The sequence below is a fragment of the Sander vitreus genome, chromosome 10, assembly GCF_031162955.1.
Source record: "Sander vitreus isolate 19-12246 chromosome 10, sanVit1, whole genome shotgun sequence".
NCBI lineage: Eukaryota > Metazoa > Chordata > Actinopteri > Perciformes > Percidae > Sander > Sander vitreus.
In genome coordinates, this window is record NC_135864.1 from 6,456,743 (window position 1) to 6,482,298 (window position 25,556).

At 39.7% G+C, this 25,556-nt stretch overlaps 3 protein-coding genes across 5 annotated transcripts in view; 1 reads left to right on the forward strand and 2 right to left on the reverse strand.

The window, feature by feature from the left end:
* Window positions 1–19,906, reverse strand: part of afg2a (AAA ATPase AFG2A) — a 146,600-nt gene extending 126,694 nt beyond the window's left edge. Inside the window, exon 1 of the mRNA XM_078260061.1 lies at window positions 19,821–19,906. The gene's annotated coding sequence lies outside the window, so the exon portion shown is untranslated. The remainder of the gene's footprint in view (window positions 1–19,820) is intronic.
* On the forward strand, window positions 15–13,366 carry nudt6 (nudix (nucleoside diphosphate linked moiety X)-type motif 6). 2 transcript variants are annotated; one of them, XM_078260065.1, is made up of 5 exons: window positions 15–377; window positions 1,881–2,084; window positions 6,284–6,339; window positions 12,439–12,493; window positions 12,866–13,366. In XM_078260065.1, exons 1-5 carry the CDS (start codon window positions 122–124, stop codon window positions 13,246–13,248), a joined length of 954 nt encoding a protein of 317 aa, XP_078116191.1. In that variant the 5' UTR covers window positions 15–121; the 3' UTR covers window positions 13,249–13,366. The 2 variants fall into 2 exon arrangements, with proteins under 2 accessions (XP_078116191.1, XP_078116193.1); XM_078260067.1 differs by lacking the exon at window positions 15–377 and having other exon boundaries at window positions 2,064–2,084; window positions 6,284–6,346.
* fgf2 (fibroblast growth factor 2) lies at window positions 6,349–23,726 on the reverse strand. Of its 2 annotated transcripts, none has more exons than XM_078260070.1 (3): window positions 23,131–23,726; window positions 19,821–19,924; window positions 6,349–11,506 (listed from the first exon to the last, which is right to left on the reverse strand). In XM_078260070.1, exons 1-3 carry the CDS (start codon window positions 23,306–23,308, stop codon window positions 11,486–11,488), a joined length of 303 nt encoding a protein of 100 aa, XP_078116196.1. In that variant the 5' UTR covers window positions 23,309–23,726; the 3' UTR covers window positions 6,349–11,485. The 2 variants fall into 2 exon arrangements, with proteins under 2 accessions (XP_078116196.1, XP_078116195.1); XM_078260069.1 differs by lacking the exon at window positions 6,349–11,506 and adding an exon at window positions 11,760–14,787 and having other exon boundaries at window positions 23,131–23,721.
* Between the last annotated feature and the right edge of the window lie 1,830 nt (window positions 23,727–25,556).

Sequence of the window (25,556 nt, forward strand, 5' to 3'; positions counted from 1 at the left end):
GGTATTTATGCAACTTCCATGGCGGACGTATACGTAACCGTACTGCACCGCAAGTACACATGCCGGTTAAGGGTTGAACAAACCTTTAAACGGTTGTTTATGTTGGCGACAGCGTAGAGATATGGCTGCGTGTGCTTTTGCTTTAAAGCTTTTACCGTTCGTGGTGACAGGAAGGTTTTGCAGCAGAGCGTCTTGTCCCGCACGCTCAACTGTCCGTGCGTTCTCGCGCACTGCAACTCGTTCCCAACTACACAGAGTGGAGGGGACCGGGGCTTTGACAGGCAATGTGGACCGATTCGGTGGAGTGACAGTGAACCTGGCTAACATCGGTTTACCGGCGGACATCAGCGAAAGCTCATTCAGCAGATTGCTTCAAGGTGGGTTGTCCTAAAGTCTGCTGTGTATGAGACTAAGAGGATCTGTGGAGATAAACAATGCACAGCTAGGGCACGTCTTCTCATCAACTCACAAATCTGCCTCAGCCACTGACCACAAACTGGAACAGTGGGCTTTAAGTGTCTGCATGAGGAGAAGCAGTGAGGTCCTGTACACTGGCCTGTACAGGACAGTGTCTTCCTGTACAGGACGGTGTCTGACTGTCCCGGGACAGTGTCTGGGAGTCACAGGACAGTGTCTGGGAGTCACAGGACAGTGTCTTGAGTGTCCCGGGACACTCCTCAGGACACTGCTAACAGGTCAGGACAGTTTTTGCTGCCACTGCTGCTGTGCATGAGCGACTTCCTACGGTAAAGAAGGCTGAAGCCAGTTGTTTGCCTACACATGCACTGGAGATGCGGGCGCTTGAAAGCATAACTATTGCTTGCAGGGTTTCCCATCGTATCTACAGTAGGTTTGAGATTCCGTGTGCTAAATGCAAAAAAAAATCCCTTAATATTTAAACCAGGTTTCAGTGTTCATGTCCAGTGCATCTGCAAGTGAATGTTTGACTCTTTGCTTAATAAATACACTCTGGATAGTTGTTGGTCTATGTAGACCTCTAGTCAAATACACATTACTCTCTGTAATGACTTTAGGGCCATGGCAGTATGTGATTAATTATTGTGTTCAGGGGTTTGGGTGTAGTTTTATTTTTAAAAGCTACGTTCATTACTGAATTTAAATTGCAAGTCCTTTATGCATTAATCCCATTTTACCAGCAAAGGTAAAGCAGGGAGCCACCCACCCTATGCATGAAAATCAGACAACCGTGTATTTCAAAAAGGTATATGGTACATTAAAGTGAGAGGTTTTCTAATGTATTTTTTTCTGCATTATTGAGTAGTCTGTCAACATTTTGGACAAATCAATTATTGTTCAGTAATAAACTTTAAAAAAAAAAATATATATGAAAATGCTTGCCACAAAGCACCTGAGTCCAAGGCAATGTCTTCAAATTGCTTGTTTTGTCCAATGAACAGTCTGAAATCTAAAGATTGTTTTAAATTTAGGATGATATAAAAGAGAGAGAAAATATTACATTCGCAGCTGGATTAGGAAAATGCCCGGCCTTTTGGTTTGGTCAATACCTTAAACGAATAGTTAAGTATCCAAACTTTTGCAGGTTGATTTTCTGTATAGATTTCATTGGCTAACTGTTTCAACACTACATCATTCCTATCTGCATTCCCACCAGCCAGTCTGGGATTCAAACCAGCAACCTTCCCCTTTTGAAAGATGTTCTACCGTACCCTTCAGGCTACTTCCACTGAATTGTCTCTGCTGCTTGTCAGCTTCTTTAAATGTTTTTCATTTGCCTCCAGAATCAGATTAGATGTCCTGCCCGTTTCTGCGGTTTATTATTTATTTCAAAAGCAGCAGTATCATTAATAATACATCTTTCAAGATTGTGTATCCTTGTGAACTCTTGACTTGCTCCACAGATTCTTTGGCCCAGTGGAAAACAGAGGGGAAAGTTGCAGTGTGGCTTCGAGTACCTATCTCACTGAGTCGATGTGCTGCCGCTGCCTCTACTCACGGCTTCACCTTCCATCACGCCAAACACGGCCACACCGTGTTGGCCCTCTGGTTGGGGGAAGGGGAAAGCAGACTGCCGGGGTTTGCAACTCACCAAATTGGAGTAGCAGGTAGATATGTGTAGCCTCAAAGTTCATTATTGACTTTAGAATAGTAGTTTGACCCAATATAATCTTCCCTGCTTTTAACCGCATCTCACAGTCTTTATCAGCCAGTGGTCTTTGCACAGTTGTCATGGATCTGATGAAGACCATAAGATGCAGCTGAAAGCGCTGGAAAAAAATAATTTGACTGACTTGAGTTAGGAATATCTTGACACACCAATGTAGTTGTAATTGAGGATTGAGTTATATGTTCTGCACAAATGTATGCAAACGTTCATGGTTGCTTGTAGTTATTACCGAGGCTAGGGTGTAATTTCCACTGGGGACGGGGGACACGTCCCCCTCACTTTGCAAATTTGTTTGATATTATTATAATTATAGTCTCGGTGATTGGCCCCTACTTTAAGCGAAAAAGAAAGTAAGACATGTTTTTCTTATACGTAGTTTAGTACTATTCTTTCTGGCATAATTTATTATTATGGTCAACCTAATTATTTCCTGGATTTTGTATCATCTTCATCCTTATGAATGAATTTAGAAATGCAGGAAATGGGATTCAAATCAAAAAAAAAATTCTGGCAGAGGACCCCCAGAAACCCTGTTTTTTGTCCGTACACACACACACACACACACACACACACACACACACACACACACTTCACAAACCAAAGTTACACCCTTGGTTATTACTATACATGATTTGATGTACATTACTTAGCAAGTACACTTTTAAAGGATACAAGGTTGTTTGCCTGTTATGCATTTTTCAACTTTGGCTCATTTCCCTTGTGTAAATGGAAATTCTCTTCAGGATTGTGAATGTGGGGAAGAGGAGCAATAAAGGGAGGAGTTGCAGACCTGAAGGGTGCTAAGTTTCTGATCATCCAGCAGAGGGCAGAGTGTCGTTTACAACTTTCAAGAGTGGATGCACTTAAAGCATGTCAGAACATGTCCAGAGCATCTTTCAGAAATGAAGGAGTCCAGAAATACCCTTTTTTTGTTGCCAGAATGCTCTGAAAAAAAACATTGATGAAACTGAGGTTAGGAATCTAAAATATGCAGCTGTTTAGATGATCCGATACTTATTTGCTTGTTGTTTTGATAAAAACAAGAGAACAACTACACGTAATGCACAGTCGTGGCGTTGCATTGATAAGATAAGTCTTCAAATGAACGAGTATTTACACTGGTGTCTGATATCCTAAGGTTTTAAACTTCAAGCCGGCTACACACTGGATGCCTGGCGTGAGCGTGTCAGCTGCGTGGCGTGTCCGTTTTTATTTCAGCTCCCAGGTTAACAGGTTAGAGCTTGCACACTGCCTGCGTGACACGCACGTCTCAGGCACGGCTCGAGCCGCGCCGAAAACGCATGCATGCCAGAAATGGAACAGACGCCTATTTTTGGAAGCGTTTCCATTCAAAATAGAATAGTAAAAGATGTTTATGTCATTTTGACAGAAATACATTTAATAAATGACATTTTGATGTTTGAAAGTCTCTTGGTTTTGACATAAATGCAGATATAAATGTAATTAAAAAAAAAAAAAAAATAATTACCGATTTTCAAATATTGCACCTGTCAATCAGAACGAAATATTCTGTAGCCTATTTTGCCGTCAATACTGCCGACGTTGTCTTTGCTGTCATCAAATCAGTATATATTTATGTTTACCATGAAGTATACTACAGCTTGAGTGCAGTTTATCAATGGGAAACATACATGTGTACAGACAAGACTAGCAGCAGCAGCGCCGCGTCAGACATGTTTCTGGTGTGCAAAGACATAGAAAACGCCACGCAACTGACACGCAACAGAAACACCACGCTCACGCCACGCATCCAGTGTGTAGCCGGCGTCATGCCTACTACTAATACTAATACAACTACTACAACTGCTGCAACCATTTTTGGTGTTTCACGACTTGTTGTAGTTGTGGCCACCACACCTTTAAGTGAGCTTAACATCAATCATCATTTTAGAGGCAGTGGACACAATTGCTCTGTTAGAAACAGATTTACAACGGTGTGCAGTGAGGCAAAGGAAACGTGAGCCCCAGAAGGCTTTTAAACTGTCCGACCAAATGTCAAAAGCGGGTCAAGAAAAGTGTTTCATGGTTCAATGCATCACCTAGTGGCTCACTGAAACTTTTTTTTAATTGTACGCCACCTCCCAACAGTATATGGAAAAACTAAATTAGCTGTGTAATACATACAAAGCTTTCTGTCAACTCATTTGTCAATGGCTTGAATATAACAGCCGTTCATTAATATAAAATAGTTGCTCACTATAGCTTTAATCCTTAACTAATACAGTTCAGCATTGTAACAAAATCAAGGCCCTGGACATCACAATACTAGTCTAGTTAGTCTTCTGTTATGAAATTCAGCTTGAGTGTTGAGAACATGCTCTGATCTAGAGTGACTCTCAATCAGAGCGTATCAGATTTCTACATCTGACCTCTTTGCAACCTCATAGTACATAGCCGATATTACTTTGAACCTATAATTAATGTAAAAACCGAGAACTAGTAGAAGAAGCCTACATGAAATATATTAATAGACGACATGGCTCAGAAGCCAACTGTAACCTCAAAGGATCAACAATTGTTTACTACAGAACCCACAGTTCCCCCGTGATGATTGCTTCTGGGCTTTTTGTATCATAATTCCTATTCCGTTTTTTTTTTTTCCTTTCTCTCCTGCTCCTCGTGAGCATTAAGTTTCCTAGACTGAAGGCTACATAATGATAGCCTCCCTTAGCAGCAGCCAGGCCTCCTCCTTTGCAGCGCCATATGGCACAGGGATCGGGACATGACATCAGTTTCCACTTCGAAGTCCAAGTCGAGCCTTTAAGACGACCAATCCCTCTTTACACATCTGGGACATTCATTTAAGGAGCCCCCTCCCAGTCGGTCAGACGAAGCAACCGGAAAAGAGTGGCCCGTTTTCCCTCCTGCTCCGGAACTGTCAGCGGCGGCACATAGCTGCCTCTCTTAGTCACTACCTGCCAAAAAAAGAAGCTGCTCAAACAGGAAAGAAAAATGTGATGAAGTGGGATGTCCAGATCATTCACAAGTACAGCTGAGTCACTCCAACTCTGTTTAGAGTGGAGAAAGTAAAGAGTTTTATTTTATTTTATGTTAACCCCCTATTTTCAGACACCGACATTCTTTGTTCTTGTTTTATCAGTGGATTTTTGTATCACTATACTGCAACATTTTTTTAAGAACAATTGCTTATGTAGTCCGTACCTTTTGGAAACTAACAAAATTTGTCCGTATTCACTCTATATGTAGTGCTGACGTTAAAGCAGCTATAGTCAGTATTTTCAAAAGTGTCGCTCGTAGTGAAGAACCTACAGAGAATTGTCACCCAAATATGCAGTGGTTATTAGCTACACGTAGAATTGTAGCAGCTTTCAGCTCATCGTTTGGGTTTTTCGGCCCACAACTTCGCTGCGTTGTTTCACTCTCACCGCTCTCATCAGCACCGTTTCTAGCTGAGGCAGGCAGCTGTTTTCAGCCAAACAGCTCTGATATCCCAACGCACGCCACCTGCCCTGCACCACACAACTAGCGCGACCACGCGACTAGAAGGTAAACATAGTGGAGCATTTAGCAGCTCAAGAGCCAATCCAAACATGGCATAACACTCTTACCTTTGGACGTGGTCTGACACGTCGTACAACATACCTTGTTTGAAGCATATTTAGGCCTTAAAGTGAGAGTAATTCAAACTTCAGTTATCTTCTGGTATTGTACAGCGCTTTGGATAAAAGTCTAGTGGCACTTTAATTACAGTTTTATGTTTGGTAAAGCCAACAGTTCAATAAGTGGAATACTTGGACAGTGAAGTCCACAGAACAACGATGACTGTTTTTTCTGTGGACTTGATTAATCTTCAACAGCAGAGATGTGTTGAACAATATAAAGTGGACGAGGCGGCTGTTGTGTCATCTGAGGCCTGACAGAGGCTCAGCCGCAGGCTTTCTCCTCCACATGGGGCAGGTTTTAGGTTATGTTTTATGTCCAACCTAATAATCAACTTTGAACCAGACTTTCACCAGGTCTCCCTTTTTAAATTGTTCTACTACTACAGTAACTACTTCACTGCAACATGTGGACCAGCTTATAAACCTAGGGACATAAGTGCTTGCAAAATATTTAAAATGAATGTCTGATTGGTCGTTTGCTTGTTTTATCCAGGTGCAGTTGTTGATGAATCCAATGGAAAGGTTCTTGTGGTCCAAGACAGAAACAAGGTATACAGTATGTGTTTCTTTATTATTACAAATGTCTCTTAATTACACTAATTAAAAACAATTTATATTAAATTATTGCAATATAGACCATATTAATTGAATTAAATGAAGAAACAATTTTTTTTTAAATTTAAATAAACGTATGCATGTTTGCTGTAGCGTTGAGTAGTCATAACAGACTTGCTACCTTCCTTCAGCAAACTGAACCAAATAAAGAAAAAGGCCGATTTTGATTATTGTTATTTCCAATCAGGAATGCAGCATATGAAAAAGCTAACCATGAGCACAGAGCTGTGATTATATACACTACAATTAACAGCATGGCACATTTAACTAAAAAGAAAAAAATGACATATTTTGGCTTGTTAAAAAGGATTTTTGGCAGCTAGTTCACTGGCTCTTGCCTGGTTGAGCCAAAAAGCTGTATGTTGAACACCGATCCTTCCACTCACAGTGACAAAATGAGCCAATGAAGCAGCCAATCTCTAGTCTGGCTCCGCCCTCCTACGTACTTCCGCTCAATTTTTATTTTCCTTCAGTACTCCGTCTGGGTTTGCGGTATATTCTTGGGTTTTCCGGTCAAATCTTAACCGGTCCAATCAGCGAACAGAGGGAGTGGCGGAGAACGATGACGTTGAGGTCGTGCACTAGTTTGAGTTGTAGTTCCGTAATGGCGGCGGAGAAAGATGCGAGTGAAGCCATTCGGTCCGTTGTGCCAACGCTGCCGAATATCCAAAAGTTAAAGCCCGAGCAAGAACAATCTTTGCTGAGTTTTGTTGGTGGCCATGATGTTGTGGCCCTCCTCCCCACGGGGTTCGGGAAAAGTTTGATTTTCCAGCTCACTCCGTTAGTGGTGAAAGAGTTGGCTAAGGCTAACGCTAGCAATGCTAAGCTGATGTCATGACCAAACGTTAGCCATTGGTTATGGCAGATCCAGAGTGGCTCTGGTCAGATCCAATAGTTTTAAACTTCAACAGATTACCCGCCTTCAAGGACGTTAACACTTGTCATTGGAGAGTGGCCAGACTCTCTGTACAAATGAAATGTACGAGAGTCTGGTAGGACCAGGCTAGCTGATCTCTTGATGCTGCAAAAAATGTCTACTGATTAGTTTTGTTTATTTAGTGAGTTGTATGTCACCTCTGTTGATCAAACCGTGGGTGGACATCCCCTTAGCGCCCCTCACACTTAACATAGCTACGCACAGTAGTTGACCTTAAGCAAACACGGTGTTTACATGAGCTTAATGCACTCAAACAACTGTGTGAGTGTGTCTCTGTCTCAGTCTCACAGAGCCCTGCTGTAGTGCTCAAGTTGTTATGAGGTTAACTTCCAAAGGGCTCTTTTAAAAAAAAACGCAATTTGGAAACAAATTTGTTTTAAGATATACAAGCTAGCTTGACTTGACATAAATGAGTAAAGTAAAAAAAAAAAGTAAAGACCCCTTCACACAAAGTGTGCATTTTGTAACCTAGAAAGTAGAAATGACCAAACATGTTTTGGTACAGACAGCAGCTTCTGTCTTTAACTCTCATGTTGTCCTCGGGTCAAATTTGACCCGTTGTCAAAGTTTCTATATCATAAATTTGGGTTTTTTTGTCCAAATTGCCCCAAAATAACATGGATGGTTCCATAAGACACTCTTCCCAAAAGAAAATTAAGGATCAGATCTCTATTTTCATAGAATGTTGGGTGTTGTATTCAATTTTATAGCATTATCCTGATTAAACTTTGACAGATCTGTGATTATCCATTACCTTCATTCCTCTGATCTTAACCATTAGTCAAAATCATTCATAATTTCTGCTTTTTTTTACACACAAATTAGAAAATGTCATATAAATGAGGTATATTGAACGTGAATTCCAAAAAATAAGTGTAAAACTAGTGCAAATAAATAGGTCTAGTGGTGAATATGCTGGTGTTAATGGAAAAAAGTGCCAAAAACGTTGAAATAAGCGTCAAAAGCATAACGTAGGAAAAAAGCAACATAAACGTAAAAACAGTGTCTAAAAGAGTGTTCATTTTGACCCGGGAGGACAACACAAGAGTTATGTGCACATATTATGAAAAAAAACACTTTTTCTGGGATTTGGGGTGTTATTTTGTGTCTCTGGTGCTTCCACACGCATACAAACTTGGAAAAAAAAACATCCATGCTGTTTTGAGTGAGATACGGGTTTCTGAATGTATCCTGCTTTCAGTCTCCAGGTGAGCTGTTCAAAATCCGCAGGGCTTTCTACATCACTAGCCGAAACGAGGTTGCTAACTGCTAGCATGCTAGAACTAGCATGCTAGCACTAGCATTCTCAATGGCAAAACACTGCTACAACACACACAAGTTCACCATAATCTACAAAAGAACTACTTACATGTCCCTGTTCTGCAGGTATTCCACGGAAGTGCGCCCTCGTTTAGAAGAAGTCTCCTGGCTAATCATGCCTTGTACTGACTGAAGTTAGAGAAACAGCTAGCTAGCAATTGAGTGCCTTAACTAGCTACTGCACATGTGCGACTCCCAACAAAGATGGAACAGAAGTGAGATGTCTCACTCTGTAGCTAAAACAGAGACCTGAACACACGGGGTGAAGAGAGTAGCTGCAGCAGTGTGCAGTACAACAAAAAGATAGTGTTTTTTGAAAATTAAACCATGTAAACCTATTCTGGTACAACCTCAAAATACAATTATGAACCTGAAAATGAGCATAATATGGGCACTTTAATACAAACATATTTTGTAATGTGACCGTCAAACGTCAGAAAGTCCTGGCATTGTGCATAACCACGTAACACAAGATATACCCGTCCAAGTAGATCTTATGCACAGGGGAAATGCCGTAACTGAACCCTTAACAACATGCCACCATTAAAGACTGAAATGAAAAGCATGTTAAGATTTGAACTGTCCCCTAGCACAACACACAGCACTGGGTTACAGGGCTTTGAAACCTCGGGTAACCTCGTGATATGATACTATTCACAAAAATAGTCCATGCTAGTTTCACCGCACAGGCTATCTGTAATGTCAAGAAAATCATGTAAACATCCCAACATCTGTGTAACTGAAGATGAAAATAATAGTGTAAAACAATGTCAATTGTTGATTAGTCAATAGACAAAAAATAAATACTAAAAATGTAGGTATAATTAATTGTTTACATTTTCTATTAGGCAAAAATGCCAAGTATTTTCTGCTCAGAGCCTCTCAAATAGCTTCTGTTTTATATCACTGTTAATTGGATTGTTGACCATTCAAATGAAGATGAATTGATTTGGGCTCTGGGAAATTGTGATTTGGGATTTTGTTTTTTGACATTTCATGAACTAAACAAAATCTAAAGCTTCATAGATAATAAAAACCATCCTTAGTTGCAACACTGTACCAAAGAGCAGAGTCTGAGCCTGTTTAACATGCATACAGCAACGTGAACACGTGTGCCATCATTCATTGTCAAAGAGCCATGAACTGGCAAAAGGCTGAATCTCCTTTTAGATGTCTGTACGAAAGCCAATAAATAATCTCTGACTCAATAACATTAACAGAAAGTAATGTGATTATGCTCCAGCTTCAATAATGTGCCGCAAGACCCAGTACCATGATTTATCACAACATCAATTATGTGTCCCCACTCAGTTGTTGGACAAGTCTTACTTAGATTAATAACTCTTTAAGGATTGGATTCCCCAAAGTAGAGCTTTGATTTTTAAAGTTTTCTGTCTTGCACTGGCTAATTTATTGACTAGTGGATGTGTGAACACAATTTCGTTGTTATGTTGTGCATAAAAATGACAAAGGGATCTTGAATCGTGACATTCTAACTTTTTCTCACTCTCCTCTAGAAGTATGTATCCATGCAGGAAGCTTTGGTTTCTATCTTCTAGGTTTATATATATATATATATATATATATATATATATATATATATATACATATCTATATATCTGAGACTGCATTGTATTGGAGACAAGTCAGAAGATTGTAAAACCAAATCTATCTGCAGACAACATCTGACAATTTTGGACATTACCATGTTTCTTTCCCCCAAAATATATACACAATATAGAAGTTTATTTTTATTTATACATTTAAATAATTTAAAGGTCCTATGACATGCTCCTTTTTGGATGTTTTTATATAGACCTTAGTGGTCCCCTAATACTGTATCTGAAGTCTCTTTTATATAGACCTTAGTGGTCTCCTAATACTGTATCTGAAGTCTCTTTTATATAGACCTTAGTGGTCTCCTAATACTGTATCTGAAGTCTCTTTTATATAGACCTTAGTGGTCTCCTAATACTGTATCTGAAGTCTCTTTCCCGAAATTCAGCCTTGGTGCAGAATTACAGCCACTAGAGCCAGTCCCACAATGAGCTTTCCTTAGGATGTGCCATTTCTGTGTCTGTAGCTTTAACTGCTATTGAGGAGGAGAGAGGGTGGGGGTGTGGCCTTGACCAACTGCCACTTTGCTTGTTTGCGAGCCATGATATCTCTCTCTTTCTCATGGGCGGGCCATATTCTCTGAACGGGTAAAGCAGAGAAAGGGGAGGTAACCTTGCTCCTTATGACGTCATAAAGGGAAGATTCCAGATCGGCCCATCTGAGCTTTCATTTTCTCAAAGGCAGAGCAGGATACCCAGGGCTCGGTTTACACCTATCGCCATTTCTAGCCACTGGGGGACCATAGTCAGGCTGGGGGAACTCATATTAATGTTAAAAAAAACCTCATAAAGTGAAATTTGCAAGCCATGGGACCTTTAAATCTGTCCACAGCATGACATTTCTCAGATAATGTGCAACAATCCTCCTAATTTGTAGTCTTTATCTCTCTTCAGTCTCTCAGAAATGCCAGCAGGAATACTCTGAAAAGGGACACATGGTTTCCTGTAAAATCTGCACCATATAACAAATGTAGTTCAAATTATAATTTACCTTATTTACTGACAACATGTGTCCCAGCTGGGAATCTTAAGAGCATATAATATATCTTGACGGCTTTTGTCCAGAGGGAAACAGTTAGTGGCCTGGAAGTGTTTTATCTCTTCCTCTTCTCCTCCTCCCCATCAAGTTGTTTACTGGAAATGGGCTTTTTAACAGTCTGGCCCTTGGCAGTAGAAAAATCTCTGGCATACCGAGCCAGTCCAGAGCTCACGAGGGGTTAAGAACTTCCTGAAAAGAAACCAGGACATTATCACTCTCACATCAGAACAAAAGACAACTAACAGATCCCCAATGGACTCGAGGTCATTTCATCCATCGGGGAGCAGAATGATGTAATGGGTGTTTAATTTAATTTAACCATCGCTCATTGCGTATGTTATGTTTGGCATCCATTCGCAAGTCTTTTTGGTATTATTATTTTCCTATTTAGCTCCGACAGATCCGGTGGGTTCGAGACATTTATTCTGAAAAACCACACCGATTAGAGTTGCGCAAAATCTCTTTATTTCTTTCTTAACAGCACATTTTAGGAACAGCTCTAAAAAATATAGCATTCTGTTGACAATACATGAAAATAAATGCTGTAGTGCATTTGTGTTCCTCACAAAGAGGATTTGCAACAAAGACAATCTAAGTTGGATAGCATTACGTGAAGAGAAAGCACTGCATACTAAATTCTTTAAGTAACGACAAAAATATATATACAACACTGACATCATAATTTAACCAGCAGCATACTGTCATTAAATATCAAGGATAAGTGGTGAAACAGTTTTAGAAGACACACTTCACTGCATCAAATGTAAAAGTCTCCAGAGTGAGGCACTAAGTATAAAACATAAAATGAAAAGACGCTCAGATAGATTAGAGCATTAAACATCTCTCTGCCTGTATAATTATTAGTTCAGATACATAAGATGATCCTTTGAACACATAATCTACTACTTGCTGTGATTTACTTAAATAAAAACTACTGTATGGCGGTGCCACTAATTTCAAGTAAAGAAATAAGTGACTTTAAACTGGACGACACTGGAAGATGTTATGATTCAAAACGAAACTAAAATGGACATTTATTGTCGTGTTGATATAACTCTGAGATACATTTACAGCAGTGCCATCTATCACAATTGATGTCAAATTTGAACTCTGTATTTCAGACAAAGAATGCTTGGAAGTTTCCCGGTGGCTTGTCTGATCCAGGAGAAAATATTGGTGAGTGTCAGAGCCAAAAATGAATACAGTACATCTAGCTAAATCCTTCAATTTAGTGTTATGCTGAAAGACGATACATATACATTCATTTGAACTGTACAAATGATATACAAGCAAAGAATTATATCTCCAAATTCACCTTTTTAACATTTTAAAAGCAGCTTTAATATTATTATTATTATTATTATTATAAACATGACCCAACCCTAAAGCAGCGTGAAATATTTGTCTTTACAAAAAATATATGTATTTTCCCTTTTCCCCACATCTAAACATCAGTCTGACAAGGGAACACAAATATATTCCTTTTTCTGTCAGGATCTTTAAAATGCCTCCACATACATTGATTCCTATTTTAATGAAATTTCTCAGGTGCCACTGCCGTTCGTGAAGTCTTTGAGGAAACCGGCGTTCACGCTGAGTTCAGATCTCTGCTCAGCATCCGGCAGCAGCACAACCACCCCGGCGCCTTCGGCATGTCGGACATGTACATCATCTGCCGACTCAGCCCTCTCACCTACGACATTAACTTCTGTACTCAGGAGTGTCTGCGCTGCGATTGGCTGGACCTTGCCGAGCTGGCCAGGACCAGCGACACCACACCCATCACGTCTCGCGTAGCCAGGCTTCTGCTTCACGGCCTGGAGCACGGCTTCAACAAGATCGACCTCAGCATGGAGGAGCTTCCCGCTGTCTACTCAGGGAGGTTTTACCAGCTGTATCACAGGCAGCTTCCCCCAACACTAAAATCCTAGCAAGCCATCATCAACCAAGCATATCATGGATTGCTATTTTGACACATGGTTGTCAGTATTACTCATATTTAAAGTGTATTTATTACTGGAATAAAAAGAAATATTTTTTTTCACACTAGCTGTTACCTTTTGAAGAAATGCGGTGCAATAGGCTGCGAACGACAAGAACAAGAGATATGCCACTGCGGTGCCTGCAGGACTGTAGAGTTTTATACAGCGTATTTAACACTTTTTGGTGGCCATGTTGGATGTCCATATCTGTTGGGAAAACGGGCTGCCAGCAGCTGATTTCATTTTTAAATTCTGCTGTATTTTTAACTAGGAATACTTTAGGTCGTGTTAACAAGCTGACCACCAGTAGTAGCTGAACATACACTGGCAGAATTCAGCGTTAGTGGCCAGTAGTTGCAATATTATTATTGGCTGCCTTGCTGAATTGGCGTACTGACAGGTAAAAAAATAATAAAAGTAAAAATCATCTTTTTGTTCAAGTTAACTGCTTTTCCCTTATTGAACTAGACATGATTCGCAACAATTATCTGGTATTAATAAATGTATAAATTATGCTCCAGTGCCACGCTATGTGGACTTTTTGCACAAATCTCCCATTATACAATTACAAAAGGAGAACGCAGTTTCATCAAAAACAATGGCAAGTTCAGGAAACCTGTATCCATTAATCGTGTGAAGATAGTGAGTCATGTAAAAGAATTAGAATATACTATATTTAGTGCTTGGGCTTTGTTTTGAGTGTGTTTAGTATGCTTAGTTTTTATTTTTATTTTGTCAAACCATTTTCTAGCACAACATTCTTAAATTCAGTTACTTAGTACAATCCATTCTCTTTTTATCAAGTTATACAGTAATAATGTAGACTTAAGTGCATTTTCTTAACCCTTTTTATGTAGAAGACATGTTTTAACTGAATATTCCTCTATATGCCCTACATCTTGCAGCTAAACTCAGACTGCAGTTTACCCAGTAAGAAGTTGAAACGGTAAAAAGCCGACTTGTTATCAAAAGGTTGCTGCTTTAAATCACCTCAGCCAGAGAGGAAGATCTGTGTAAGTAAAATGAACACTGCCGTACTTTAGGGGTGCACTTGAGCAAGGCACCTGGCTCCAGTTGCACTATAGCGTAGCAGTTGTAAAGGCCTGGTTTTACTGGGAAGCAGCCAGGTGTGAATGTGTGTCATTGTTTGAAAGTAAAAGCTGAATAAGTTCAGGATATACCAGTCGAAAAAGCATCACAGCTATTTTTGGGCAATGATGATGGAGCACTTGGTCTTCATTGCCGTCACATCTTCTTCATTGCTGCCACTAAGACGTTAATATTTCTCAATTAGATCCCAGATTAGCACTTGGTAGACATTGGAAGAAAAAGAATGGCCTTTTGACCCGGGCTAGTTTTGCTTCCAGACTTGTACTGGCCAGTCCTCTTCAGTGCCACGTACATGTGTGGGTACTTCCTGGAGCGGTAGGTGTTGTAGTTGTTGCTCTCAAGCCGTTCTAAGAAGTGGCATTCATCTGTTGCTCGTCTCTGGAGAGAAAGACACAGAGGGATAACGCATACATTTAATTGAATCTGCTGTTTAGTGAGGAACTGTAGGGGGTTCAGGGGATTTAAATAGGGGAGCAAGGATTACATCTTCAGCCCTTTTCTTACAGGACAAAGAACTACTGGGACACCATCCTATCCCAATACACTATAATTAGCTTGCAAACTGTGAAACTAGTGTTTAAAGGTGCCCTGTCATACTTATTTCATTACTTTGTGGTAATGTCTGAAGTTCTACCATGGACTCTGTAACATTTTTTTTGAAAAAATGCCTTGGTTACCTTGTTTCAAGCTATTCAAGCGTGGTATAGAAAGCCTGCAGGAAGACTCGGCTCGATTTGTGCCAGTTCTCATTAATATTCAACAAGCTAAGCTTCTTGACTCTGATTGGCTAACAGCTAGCCAGTGAGAGCCTGGCTATCAGCATCTTTTATTCAGCGCAACTGGGAGAGCTCATGAATAGTAATGAGCTCAGGCAACACCACGTCAGACTGACCAGCTTTTGTAAGTGCCCTGATTTCTCCGCTTATTCCTTTTGAGTGGCTAGAGCTGACAGAGGAGGTAGCAGTTCATTTTCACATTCACGACATAAGACAAACACATATGGACCTAACATATTTCAAAAAATACAAGTAAAAACGGCTTTGTGTGGCAGGGCACCTTTAATATTTCAACAAATGGAAACTGAAGTTAGGTCATTCTGTACTGAAAATAATTTCTATAGTGGCATTTCATCAAATATGTTATTTTATTTGGATGATATTTAATTGAATTTAATATATGTTGTTGGAAAGGGAGCAAATGGGCAATGCTGACATTTAATGACATTAAATTACCACATAAAACACCCAGAGCTAAATGCCACCTTTATTTTTGAAGACTGTTGGTTTCGAATAATTTCTGCTCAATGTTTCACACTTAGACTCTTTTTTTTTTAGGAAACCATGCCTGACCAGGGACATTATTACAGAACAAGTGTTTGTTTTAGTTCAGCTTCCTTGAATCATGATTAAACATGAAGGTTATCAGACTGAAATGTTAAACATGAAAAAGAAGAAATTTATACAAACGGAGAACAAATCCATTAACTAAACAAATTCAGATGTATTGGACAAACGTGGATTTGATAGGTATACAAATGACAAGGTTTAAAAACTGCCAAAGATGAAGATCACTATACAATACAAACAAAATAAAGGCTTTTGTGCTGTCATCTGATTTTAGTGCTCACACTATCCCTAAGTTTAACGTGGTCCTTTGTTGAAAACCTGAAGAAAACATTAATTACTGAACGTCTGGCCAAAATCTTGCTGTCTCGCTGGGCGTTAACCTCTACCCTGTCCAACAAGAGGCTTTTGTTTTAGTTTCTGTTCTTACTTGACTGTGACCGCACAGCTATGGAGCTATTAGTCAGAAGACATTTTCTTTCAACTGCAACAACCACCCAGGGCTTTTGCAGGGACGTGCAATTCATTATGCAAAAGCAGTAGCGGTGGGTTTTATTTGTAATTGGAAGACCATTGATCCATTGATCACCAAAGCTACTACAAGCCTAAACATATCTAGGACATAGATATACAGAGAGAAGCCTCATTAATTGTTGTATCCAATCTTTCATTTTTGAAATTAAAATTCAGTTATCTAAGGTGCAAGAAAAATGTGTTTTTTAAAAATATTGAGGAATGTTATTTTGTTAAAGCTATAGTGTGTAGTTTCTGTCGCCCCCATGAGGAATTCTAAGTAATGACAACAAAACTGTCTGTGCGTCCACATGATACAAGCCTTCCGTGATCGCACACAGCCCCCACCCCTCCTCCACGCAGTTGCTAGCAGCCAAGGTGAAACGGAGGATTAAAAAAACATTATGGACTTTTCAGAAGAGGTAATTATCTTCACTCAAGTTTTCTTCTGAACTTAGCCATACTGAGAAATACAGAGAGAGTTGTGTGGAGCTGATAGTCTTACTTAGCTTTGTAGCAACTCATTTGGCAATGGCTTGAATGTAACGGACGTTCATTAATATAAAAATGTTACGCAGAGCTTTAAAGGTTTAGGGTGCAATTAGTATGAATATAAGTCCAAAAGTGTACAGATGTTATGAGCAGAACAAATGTCTGTATCAACTAAGGTGTCAGTAGTGGCCAATTTGTCAATTATATTAGCAAACATCTAATACATAGCAGATGACTTCTGCTTCTAGATAAAACATGTTCAAGACCAGACCAGTCAAGGTGCTAAATTAGAGGGAAAGAATTGTAATTTCTTTGGCAACATATACTGCCTTTTCTTGTTTTCACACCACAAATGGTAATCAGAAGGGAGTTAATATCTTGTGGGTTTTTAATGATTGTATTAATAGGATGAGAACATAGAGCAACGCCTTGTGTGGCAGCTGCTGTAGCTTCTCATTAGGGAGGAAATGCTTCTTGCCAATTACATTGACTGTGGACAAGCCTTCACAACCACCGAACCACATCACTCACCAACACTTCACACTTCCACTGCCGCTGAAAGCAACAACTTTGTGGAAACAGACCAACAGTGGTGCCAAATTGGTGTTGGCTACTTTTAATGAGCATTCAGGAAATCCTTCAGATCAGTTTAATTTGACAGTACGTTGTGTAATGATACAAAATACAAAAGGCTAAAGTTAAGTTTCTTAACCTAACTTTGATTGTGCTTTTTTATTTTTCTTTTGCTCATGTGAAACGTGACCACTGAACAACAAAGGACATTATAAAGCCAGTTAAAGTTTATCTGCTGGTCAGTCAGACAATCTGTCCGTTTCTAAAAACTTTTAAATAAAAATAAAAAAAACAGACTTCAGATGTTCTGCTGCAGGATAGAAAGAAACCATACCAGTACATTTTCAAAAAAGAAGGTTCATCTCTCTAACCTTTATTCTTATACAAATGAATTACTGTCTCTTGCTGCTTAAAGGCGCTGTACTCAAAATACTGAGAAAGTGGTCTGGGATTGCCTCCACACGGCTCTCACAGACCGTTCCCCAACTCTAAAAAATACCGATGCTTTGTCACGGCCCTCAGCATCTGATACTGATGCACAGGGCACTCACATGCACTACCATGCACTCACATGCTCGTGCGGCCTGACCAGCTATCAAAATAATGAATAAAGAAACTCAGATTACAACACACACAGAGGGAGTGTGACATCATTCTCTGCTCAGGATGCCATTCCTCCACTATATCTTTACAAAGCAAATAGTTGTTTACTGCTATAGTAATGTTCTGAATGTCGAGTACAGCCCCTTTAAATCTTCATTCAGAAATGTCAAGCCTCTCCATAATTTCTGTTTTCCCACGCTCTCAAATGTCACCATGTCTGTGCAAAAAACTGACTTTCCATGTTTCACAAACTAATTAATTGTTGGCTGCAGCTCCTTAAATGTCTTTGTGTTTCTGTCTTTCGTCTCTCTTAGACTAAGTCCTCCTCAAGTCTCCGCCTTCCCATTTCCCCCATGATAGTCAGGTTGCCCGTGGAGATCCAAAAGAATTCACAATAAAAGCCAGCAAATACTTGCTTTTCTCGACCAGCAACAACGAGACTTTTGGAGAAATTCTGGTATATCCTATTTTCATGGGCCTGACTTTCATGAAGATGTTACTGTACACAATAATGGAGTCTAATAAAAACATGCAGCTAGTGTATACATATTATAATAATTATCATAGTGGCATATTGTCATTATCATTTCCAACTGATCTCTCCTTACTAAAGTGGGAATCGAATATAGGTTATTGTATTTGGTTTTGCAGAGCGAAATAACGTCTTGCGTATCATGTATTTGTTTCTTTCATTTAACGTAATGGGATTTGGATTTGAATTCTCAAACACAAACTTGCTATTGTTGCCATGACGAGTGTCATGTCACAATTTTGTTGGCAAGGCAGCGTTAAAGTGGCCATATTGTGCTCATTTTCAGGTTCATAATTGTATTTTGAGGTTGTACCAGAATAGGTTTACATGGTTTAATTATCCAAAAACACCATATTTTTGTTGTACTGCACATTGCTGCAGCTCACTTCTGTACCATCTTTGTTGGGATTTGCACATGCACAGTAGCTAGGTAAGGCTCTCAATTGCTAGCTAGCTGTTTCTCTAACTGCAGTTGGTACAAGGCAGGATTAGCCGGGAGACTTCTTCTAAACGAGGGCGCACTTCCAACTTTGCGTGGAATACCTGCAGACGAGGGACATGTAAATAGTTCTTTTGTAGATTATGGTGAACTTCTGTGTGTTGTAGCAGTGTTTTGCCATTGAGAACGAGGGGGCTAACCGCTAGCATGGTTTAGCCCCCTCATTTCGGCTAGTGACGTAGAAAACCCTGCAGATTTTGAATAGCTCACCCGGAGACTGAAAGCAAGATACATTCAGAAACCCGTATCTCACTCAAAACAGCATGGATGTATTTTTTTTTCCAAGTTTGTATGCACCAGAGACACAAAATAACACCCCAAATCCCAGAAAAAGTGATTTTTTCATAATATGGACACTTTAACGCTGAGGACAAGACTAGAGAATGTAAAGAGAGACAAATGATCAAACTGATTGGATTGGGAGAGACGCCTCAGTTGGACTCAAATTCTGGTCAAAGCAAACAGGAGACGAATAGAGACAAAAGTGTTTTTTGTCTCTCTGAATCCCATACATCTACAACAGGACACAATGTAATGTTGTTGAAAACCTTTTTTATTCTCAGTGCTGTCTATGACAAATGTGTGCCAACCAAATTATTTCCCTGCGAGGGAGCGTTTCTTGTCGTGTGGCTAATAAATATTTGGTTTCCAAAACACAGCAGCCTAAATGCTGCTTGTAACGGAGGCAGAAGTCATTTACTGTAGGTGTTTAATTGAGATTTGTGAAAAGCACTGTTGGGCTTTGAACCCATCAGAAAATGCTTGTTTGATGATTTGATAGGACTGCATTCACAGTAATCTCCAAACGGAAACAGTGCAACTTTCTTTTAACAGAAAAATGATCCAGCTCACTCACCGCTCCAAACAGTCGTCCATCTCTGTTCATGGCCAGATAGCGATTGGCACAGACTCCTTTAATGACCACCTCCCCCACTGAAGTCGCCTGGAGTTGAAGCTTTACTGAGGAAAAAGACAAATAGTTTTTTTTTTTTTTGGACAAAATGAACAAAACATTAGTAGTTTGCTTGCTTGTTTAGTCAAAGGAAAAAAAATGAAGTGCTGTGTTTAATACACCAGTTTTATAAAAGGATAAAGAGGGCATAAACATCCTAGGTACCGGATTTATATACTAAATCACAAGGAAATAGTAATCTCTTTAATGTTTTATGGTTACATCCATGGCACCCTCTTTTAACTCTGTGTAAACTTCTGTTATAAATGATCCAACATGACCCCTGGGCACAGCAGAGCCAGCAACTCCAGAATCAAATCACAGTAAAGATGCTACAGTATGCGAGGCATTTTAATATAAACTATTTTACTACGGCTGTAAACATGAGTAACAAATGAGACAGTCATGGTCTAAAAGACCAGTGGCACAGGACATTTAACGTTGTCTGCAAATTAGTTGAATTTTGGAGGGAAGATCAATGATTAGCTTGACAGCACAAAACTGAAAGGGGAAACTGTTGTTCAAGAGCAAACATAGCAAACTTTTTCATATATAGTAAAACTTGAAGCTGCATTAGTCAATTTAAGGGGGGATTGCAACAAAAGCCAGCTGACAGGTACTACATTGCTACACCATATACATACACAGACTTATAAAGTTGTTAATGTGGTTAATGTGTTAGCAACAACAACACTGATGAGAGCTTTGGGAGTGAATCAACAGTAAATGTGCTGTAAAATCAAAACAATGAGCTAAAAGAGCCTTTAAAGCTCAATAAAGCTGCAGAGCTAGTTAGATATCATTGATTAAAGTGGCTTGAAATGAGCTTAAAGATCATTCAATTTGCTTTTTATTCTGGGGATTATCAATTAATTTATGTTACTTAAACCGCACCGCATTTACATTTACTCCCATATTCCTGCAGTAAATGAATGCAACACCATTGGCATCAATGGTAACATTAAGATAACTCACGTCAGCCACCAAACTAGCATCACAGTGTAGACTGTACACTGAGCACACAGTACCTGTTGGCTGTGTGACAGCCTCCTCACAGATGTATCGAAATCAACTCCAACTTTTTTTGAAGAGGCAAAACTGCTTGCCAACACAGCATACTTTGCATGAAGCCAAACCACCAAAAAGGAATCAGGGGCCCCATCAGGTAAATTAGGGGATCTGTTCAGAATGAACGTCAGATAGACGCATCTGTCTACAGTTAAGCATGCTGCCTGGATGTTGTGTGTCACAGATCAAAGAGGTGTTCTTCCCTGAAACTAATGTATAATTGGTCTGAGTGTGTTGTCGTGTGTTTGGTGTTGACTGGGAATATTATGTCCCACAGTTATTGTGATTACAGGAAAACCTTCCTTCAACTGGGCTTGTCTCTGTTCAGTGTGGTCCTATCTGTAAGTCTCCTGGGGTGAGTGATGTAAGGGCAATCATTTGTGCTGATGTGTATGTGTAATACTGTCCTCACAACGCTTTGGGATAGGAAGTGTGTTACAAAGCACACCAATTTGGTGGAATAGAGTCACATCTACACAGTGGTGGAGTGTAACTAAGTACATTTACTCAAGTACTATACTCAAGTACAAATTTGAGGTACTTTATTTGAGTCTTTTCTTTCCATGCCACTTTTTACTTCTACTCCGCTACATTTCAGAGGGAAATATTGCACTTTTTACTCCACTGCATTCATCTGACAGCTTTAGTTACTTTACAAATTTAGATTTTTGCACACAAAACACATGTAATTTATAAAATACAATGTTTTATTATAAATTAAACTACCCAACAATATACAGGTCTACAAGTACAGCTAAAATGTTTAGCCGATTAAACAATTAGTTGATTGACAGAACGGTTTTGATCGTACAGTTTCTAAAATGTGGGGATTTTTCTACTTTTAATACTTTAAGTACATTTTCCTGATGATACTTACATACTTTTACTTAAGTAACATTTTCAATGCAGGACTTTTACTTGTAAGTAAGAGTATATATAAGGTATTTTTACAGTGTAGTATTAGTACTTTTACTTAAGTAAAGGATCTGAACACGTCTTCCACCACTGCATCTACAGTATATTAGTACAAAAAACCCACTTGAGGATCCTTGGATATATTGGGTAACATTACTCCTCACTAACATTTTCAACATTGGCAGGTATGTTATGTTGTCCAGAAAGTTGGCAGGTCAATCACAGCCTTAACAAAAGGACCATTGATGAAGCACAGCTCAGATTACATTAACTGTAAGAAACCATTCTGGTAAAAAGATAAATAATTAATACGGATTCCTGTTATATGACTAATTGTGGATATATTCCTTTCTGAAGCCATGGTACTGACTCTCTGACACCCAGAATAACAGGGGTAAGTTTTTTTTTTAATGCAAATAAGTCTAATGTAATTAAAGGTTATACATGTATTCTAAAAATAGCTCCTCTCTCCTTGAACTGGTTCCATACCAGGCATTTGTTTGGGTACACCTGCTTGAAATGTCACACTGTATCTTGGGCAATACACTTCCAAACGTGTTTACCTCGGAAAAACCCACATTTTTTCATGTCCCCCCCCTCCTCCCCTCCCACTTACTGATGCAACTTAGGACACACACTCAAAAGTAATCAGTGATACAGAGGAACCGAGGCGTAAGTCCAGGCCAATAGAGCTTCCACTTTAATAGTTACTAACTTAAAGAACATTAGAAAAACCTAAAACTTCTCTCACTTTCTAATATTGATTGACTTGGTGGTACAGAGGATATTTTATTATATTTTGTAGTAATAGTATAATTTTTAGATATATCAGTGGGATACGTTTATTGGATATACAGGAATTCACTTATTCTGGCTTTAGGGTTAGTTGTGTGACGTATATCACACAGTAAGCAGTTTGAATGGCTGTGACTCAGCATGGGGATCTACATTTACTAAAATCATCATGCACATTCCATCAAAGCTCCCACTGATTAAGAAAATTTGAGGTGTCCTTCTCTTGAACTAGGGTTATTAAACTTTCCAGAAATAGGCCTACACACATTCTGGTGTTTACAAGTGGAGAATAAACCTCAGTAAAGCTGGAAAATTCACATCGTTCCTCCATGATGTTTTTGCTTTACTCCTACTTCCCTGTTGCAAATTAAAAAGAACATAAAGAAGCTTTGTGTTGCTTGGCAAAGCAAAGAAGAAGGGGACTGGAAGTACTTACTGTGGGGGTCGTTCTTCTCCCGGATTCCATCCACGCCCCCGTCAGACTTTATCCTCAAGAAGAACCCCCCGTTTTTACAGTACAGCCTTTTGGGATCCTTGAAGCCCCCAGGAGTAAAGCCGCCGCTGCCGCCGTCTTCAGGTGTGGAGGGAAGTGTTGTGATTTCTCCCGTGGCCATATCCTCCTCTTTCCCTGCTTCCCGGTGACTGCCTAGTCTCCTTCTTGAGCAGTGCAGGAGCCCCACTGTGGCCTCCCACCTCCAACTGTTGCCTGTTCCCTCCTCCCCTCCTCCACAGAGCTTCACACAAACTGATCCTGGTTAACCCCAGAGGTCAGTTTGCTTGAACACCCCCTCTCAGGGCAGCAAGTGCCCTTTGAGTCCTGAGAATCTGAGGCAGAAGGACTCCCAAAATGCCCCTACCTAACAGCAGACGTCTAAATGTACCATTTGTAGCTGCTTGTCTGTTGTTTTCAGAGTGTGCAGCTGCTTTGCCAGTGTACTTTGAGCACACTGGTAGGGGGTGATCCCTTGCTTCCACTCTTCTTGCAATGAAGTGTTTAAATCAGGGCAGCTGGCTTAGATCTGTGTGGAAGGCTTTCCCCTTTGGGCCTCAGTTCGCATGCGCCCTAGGAGCACCAACACACACACGCCCACTAATGCTCACAGATTTAACCAGCCAACCCAGCAGAAGTCGAGAAAAGGAGAGGAGGGCAAGGAGGGGGACGTGCCCTTCAGAGCGCCAAGAGCGGCAGCAAGCATGTGAACAGAACCAGTGTTTTCATTCATCCAGTCTGTTCAGGAGCAAGAAAAGAGACGTAAAAAATGAACCAGCACAGTCTGCTTTTTAGCGAATCACTCAGTGCTATTCATAGGTGAAAAACAATAACGTGAAGTAAATGTACCAGCAGACTTTAGATGAAAAAGCCTGCATCATGAATGAGTGATTTTAATTGCTATTCTCAAGTTCCTCAGAAGCAGCTGAGTGGAGGATCAGTGATGGGATCTGTGCAGGATTTGTTTCTTTTTGATTTTAGGAGTAACAAGGCCATCCATTTGCCAAAATAGGCACTCACTGGTCTGGGCTTCTGAGTAAAGGTAACCACATCTGAAACTCGTGCTGGACCAGTATAAAGTCAGCTGTGCTCTTGGTTGACGTCATGTTGGTGATCCCCCCCCAAACTGGTCAGTGAAACATCTGACATCCAGCCAGGCCATGCAAGTGACTAAGGCCGGAGACTTGTAAGACTTGTGGTCAAAATGGAAGTCCAAACACAGAAAGAGTTCTTATGGTTTTGGACATCCGTTCTGAGACTATATCGATCGAGAACTCTCCAAAAAGACAGGGCAGTTTATTCAATATTTATGCAGAGTGGGTTTGCTGAACGCACACATTCTTTTTTGGGCAAAGTCCTATTTCTCATCACAAAGGAATTGTGCCCAGTATATTATTACTGAGTCCCATTTACACCTGTACAGTACAAATGCAAGAATTATCCTTATTAAGAGGGCATTGTAACACAAAATAGCTTATTGATTTAAATGTTTGTCAAGGCCCTTTTAAGTAGGGTTTGGATGATAATAACCCATCACATTAAACACAAGTATGCCTGAAAATTATAATCAGTATTATTGGCCTCTGTGATTTCAGTCTCCCTTGGTCTAAATGCTCCTTAAGAGTTCTTTTCACCCTGATAAAAGTAAAATTCTGAAGGATATGCTAATGATTAAAGATTTTTTTACTCCCATTTCAATCATATCATATATCATTTACATATTACTGATTATTTTTAATATTTTGTACAGTATGTTAAGTAAGTATGTCCAAGGCTGTAGTCAGAAGCTCAGTATAAGATCAAATATCTAGGACAATGTAAGGAAAATGAGGCGACTGCTTACCTGTTAGTGTAAAATGGGGGTCTTTCTTTTAAATATGGTGACATTTCCCAAAATGTAATTAACAATCCATGCTGTCAGCTAGCAATTATGAAATAAAATTGGATCATCTCAACCAACTCCATATTTTACATGTTTAAGGTTATCTCTTTGCAGATGAAGCATGGTACAGACAATAAAGCATGAACTCAGCCTGAACTCAAATGTCTCACCCACTTTGCCATTTCAATTTCCTCCTCAATGTTGTTTATGTTATGTTATGTCATACCCCACCCTCATATGACCACACCACCGCTGACTGATGCCTGAGTCAAGGTTGTTTAGGCTCTACCGTAAAACCTTTGTAACGTTTAAATTTCACTGAACTATTTTTAGAATGCAACAAGACGCTTTCGCTCAGTGATCTCAGAGGAAATGGAAGGTATCGTGTTGTTTCAACTGACACCTTCGAAATACGATATGCACAATAGGAAAAAGTCTAGAGATAACCAAGAGTGTGCTTTACCTTCATGTGAACCATCATTGTTATAAG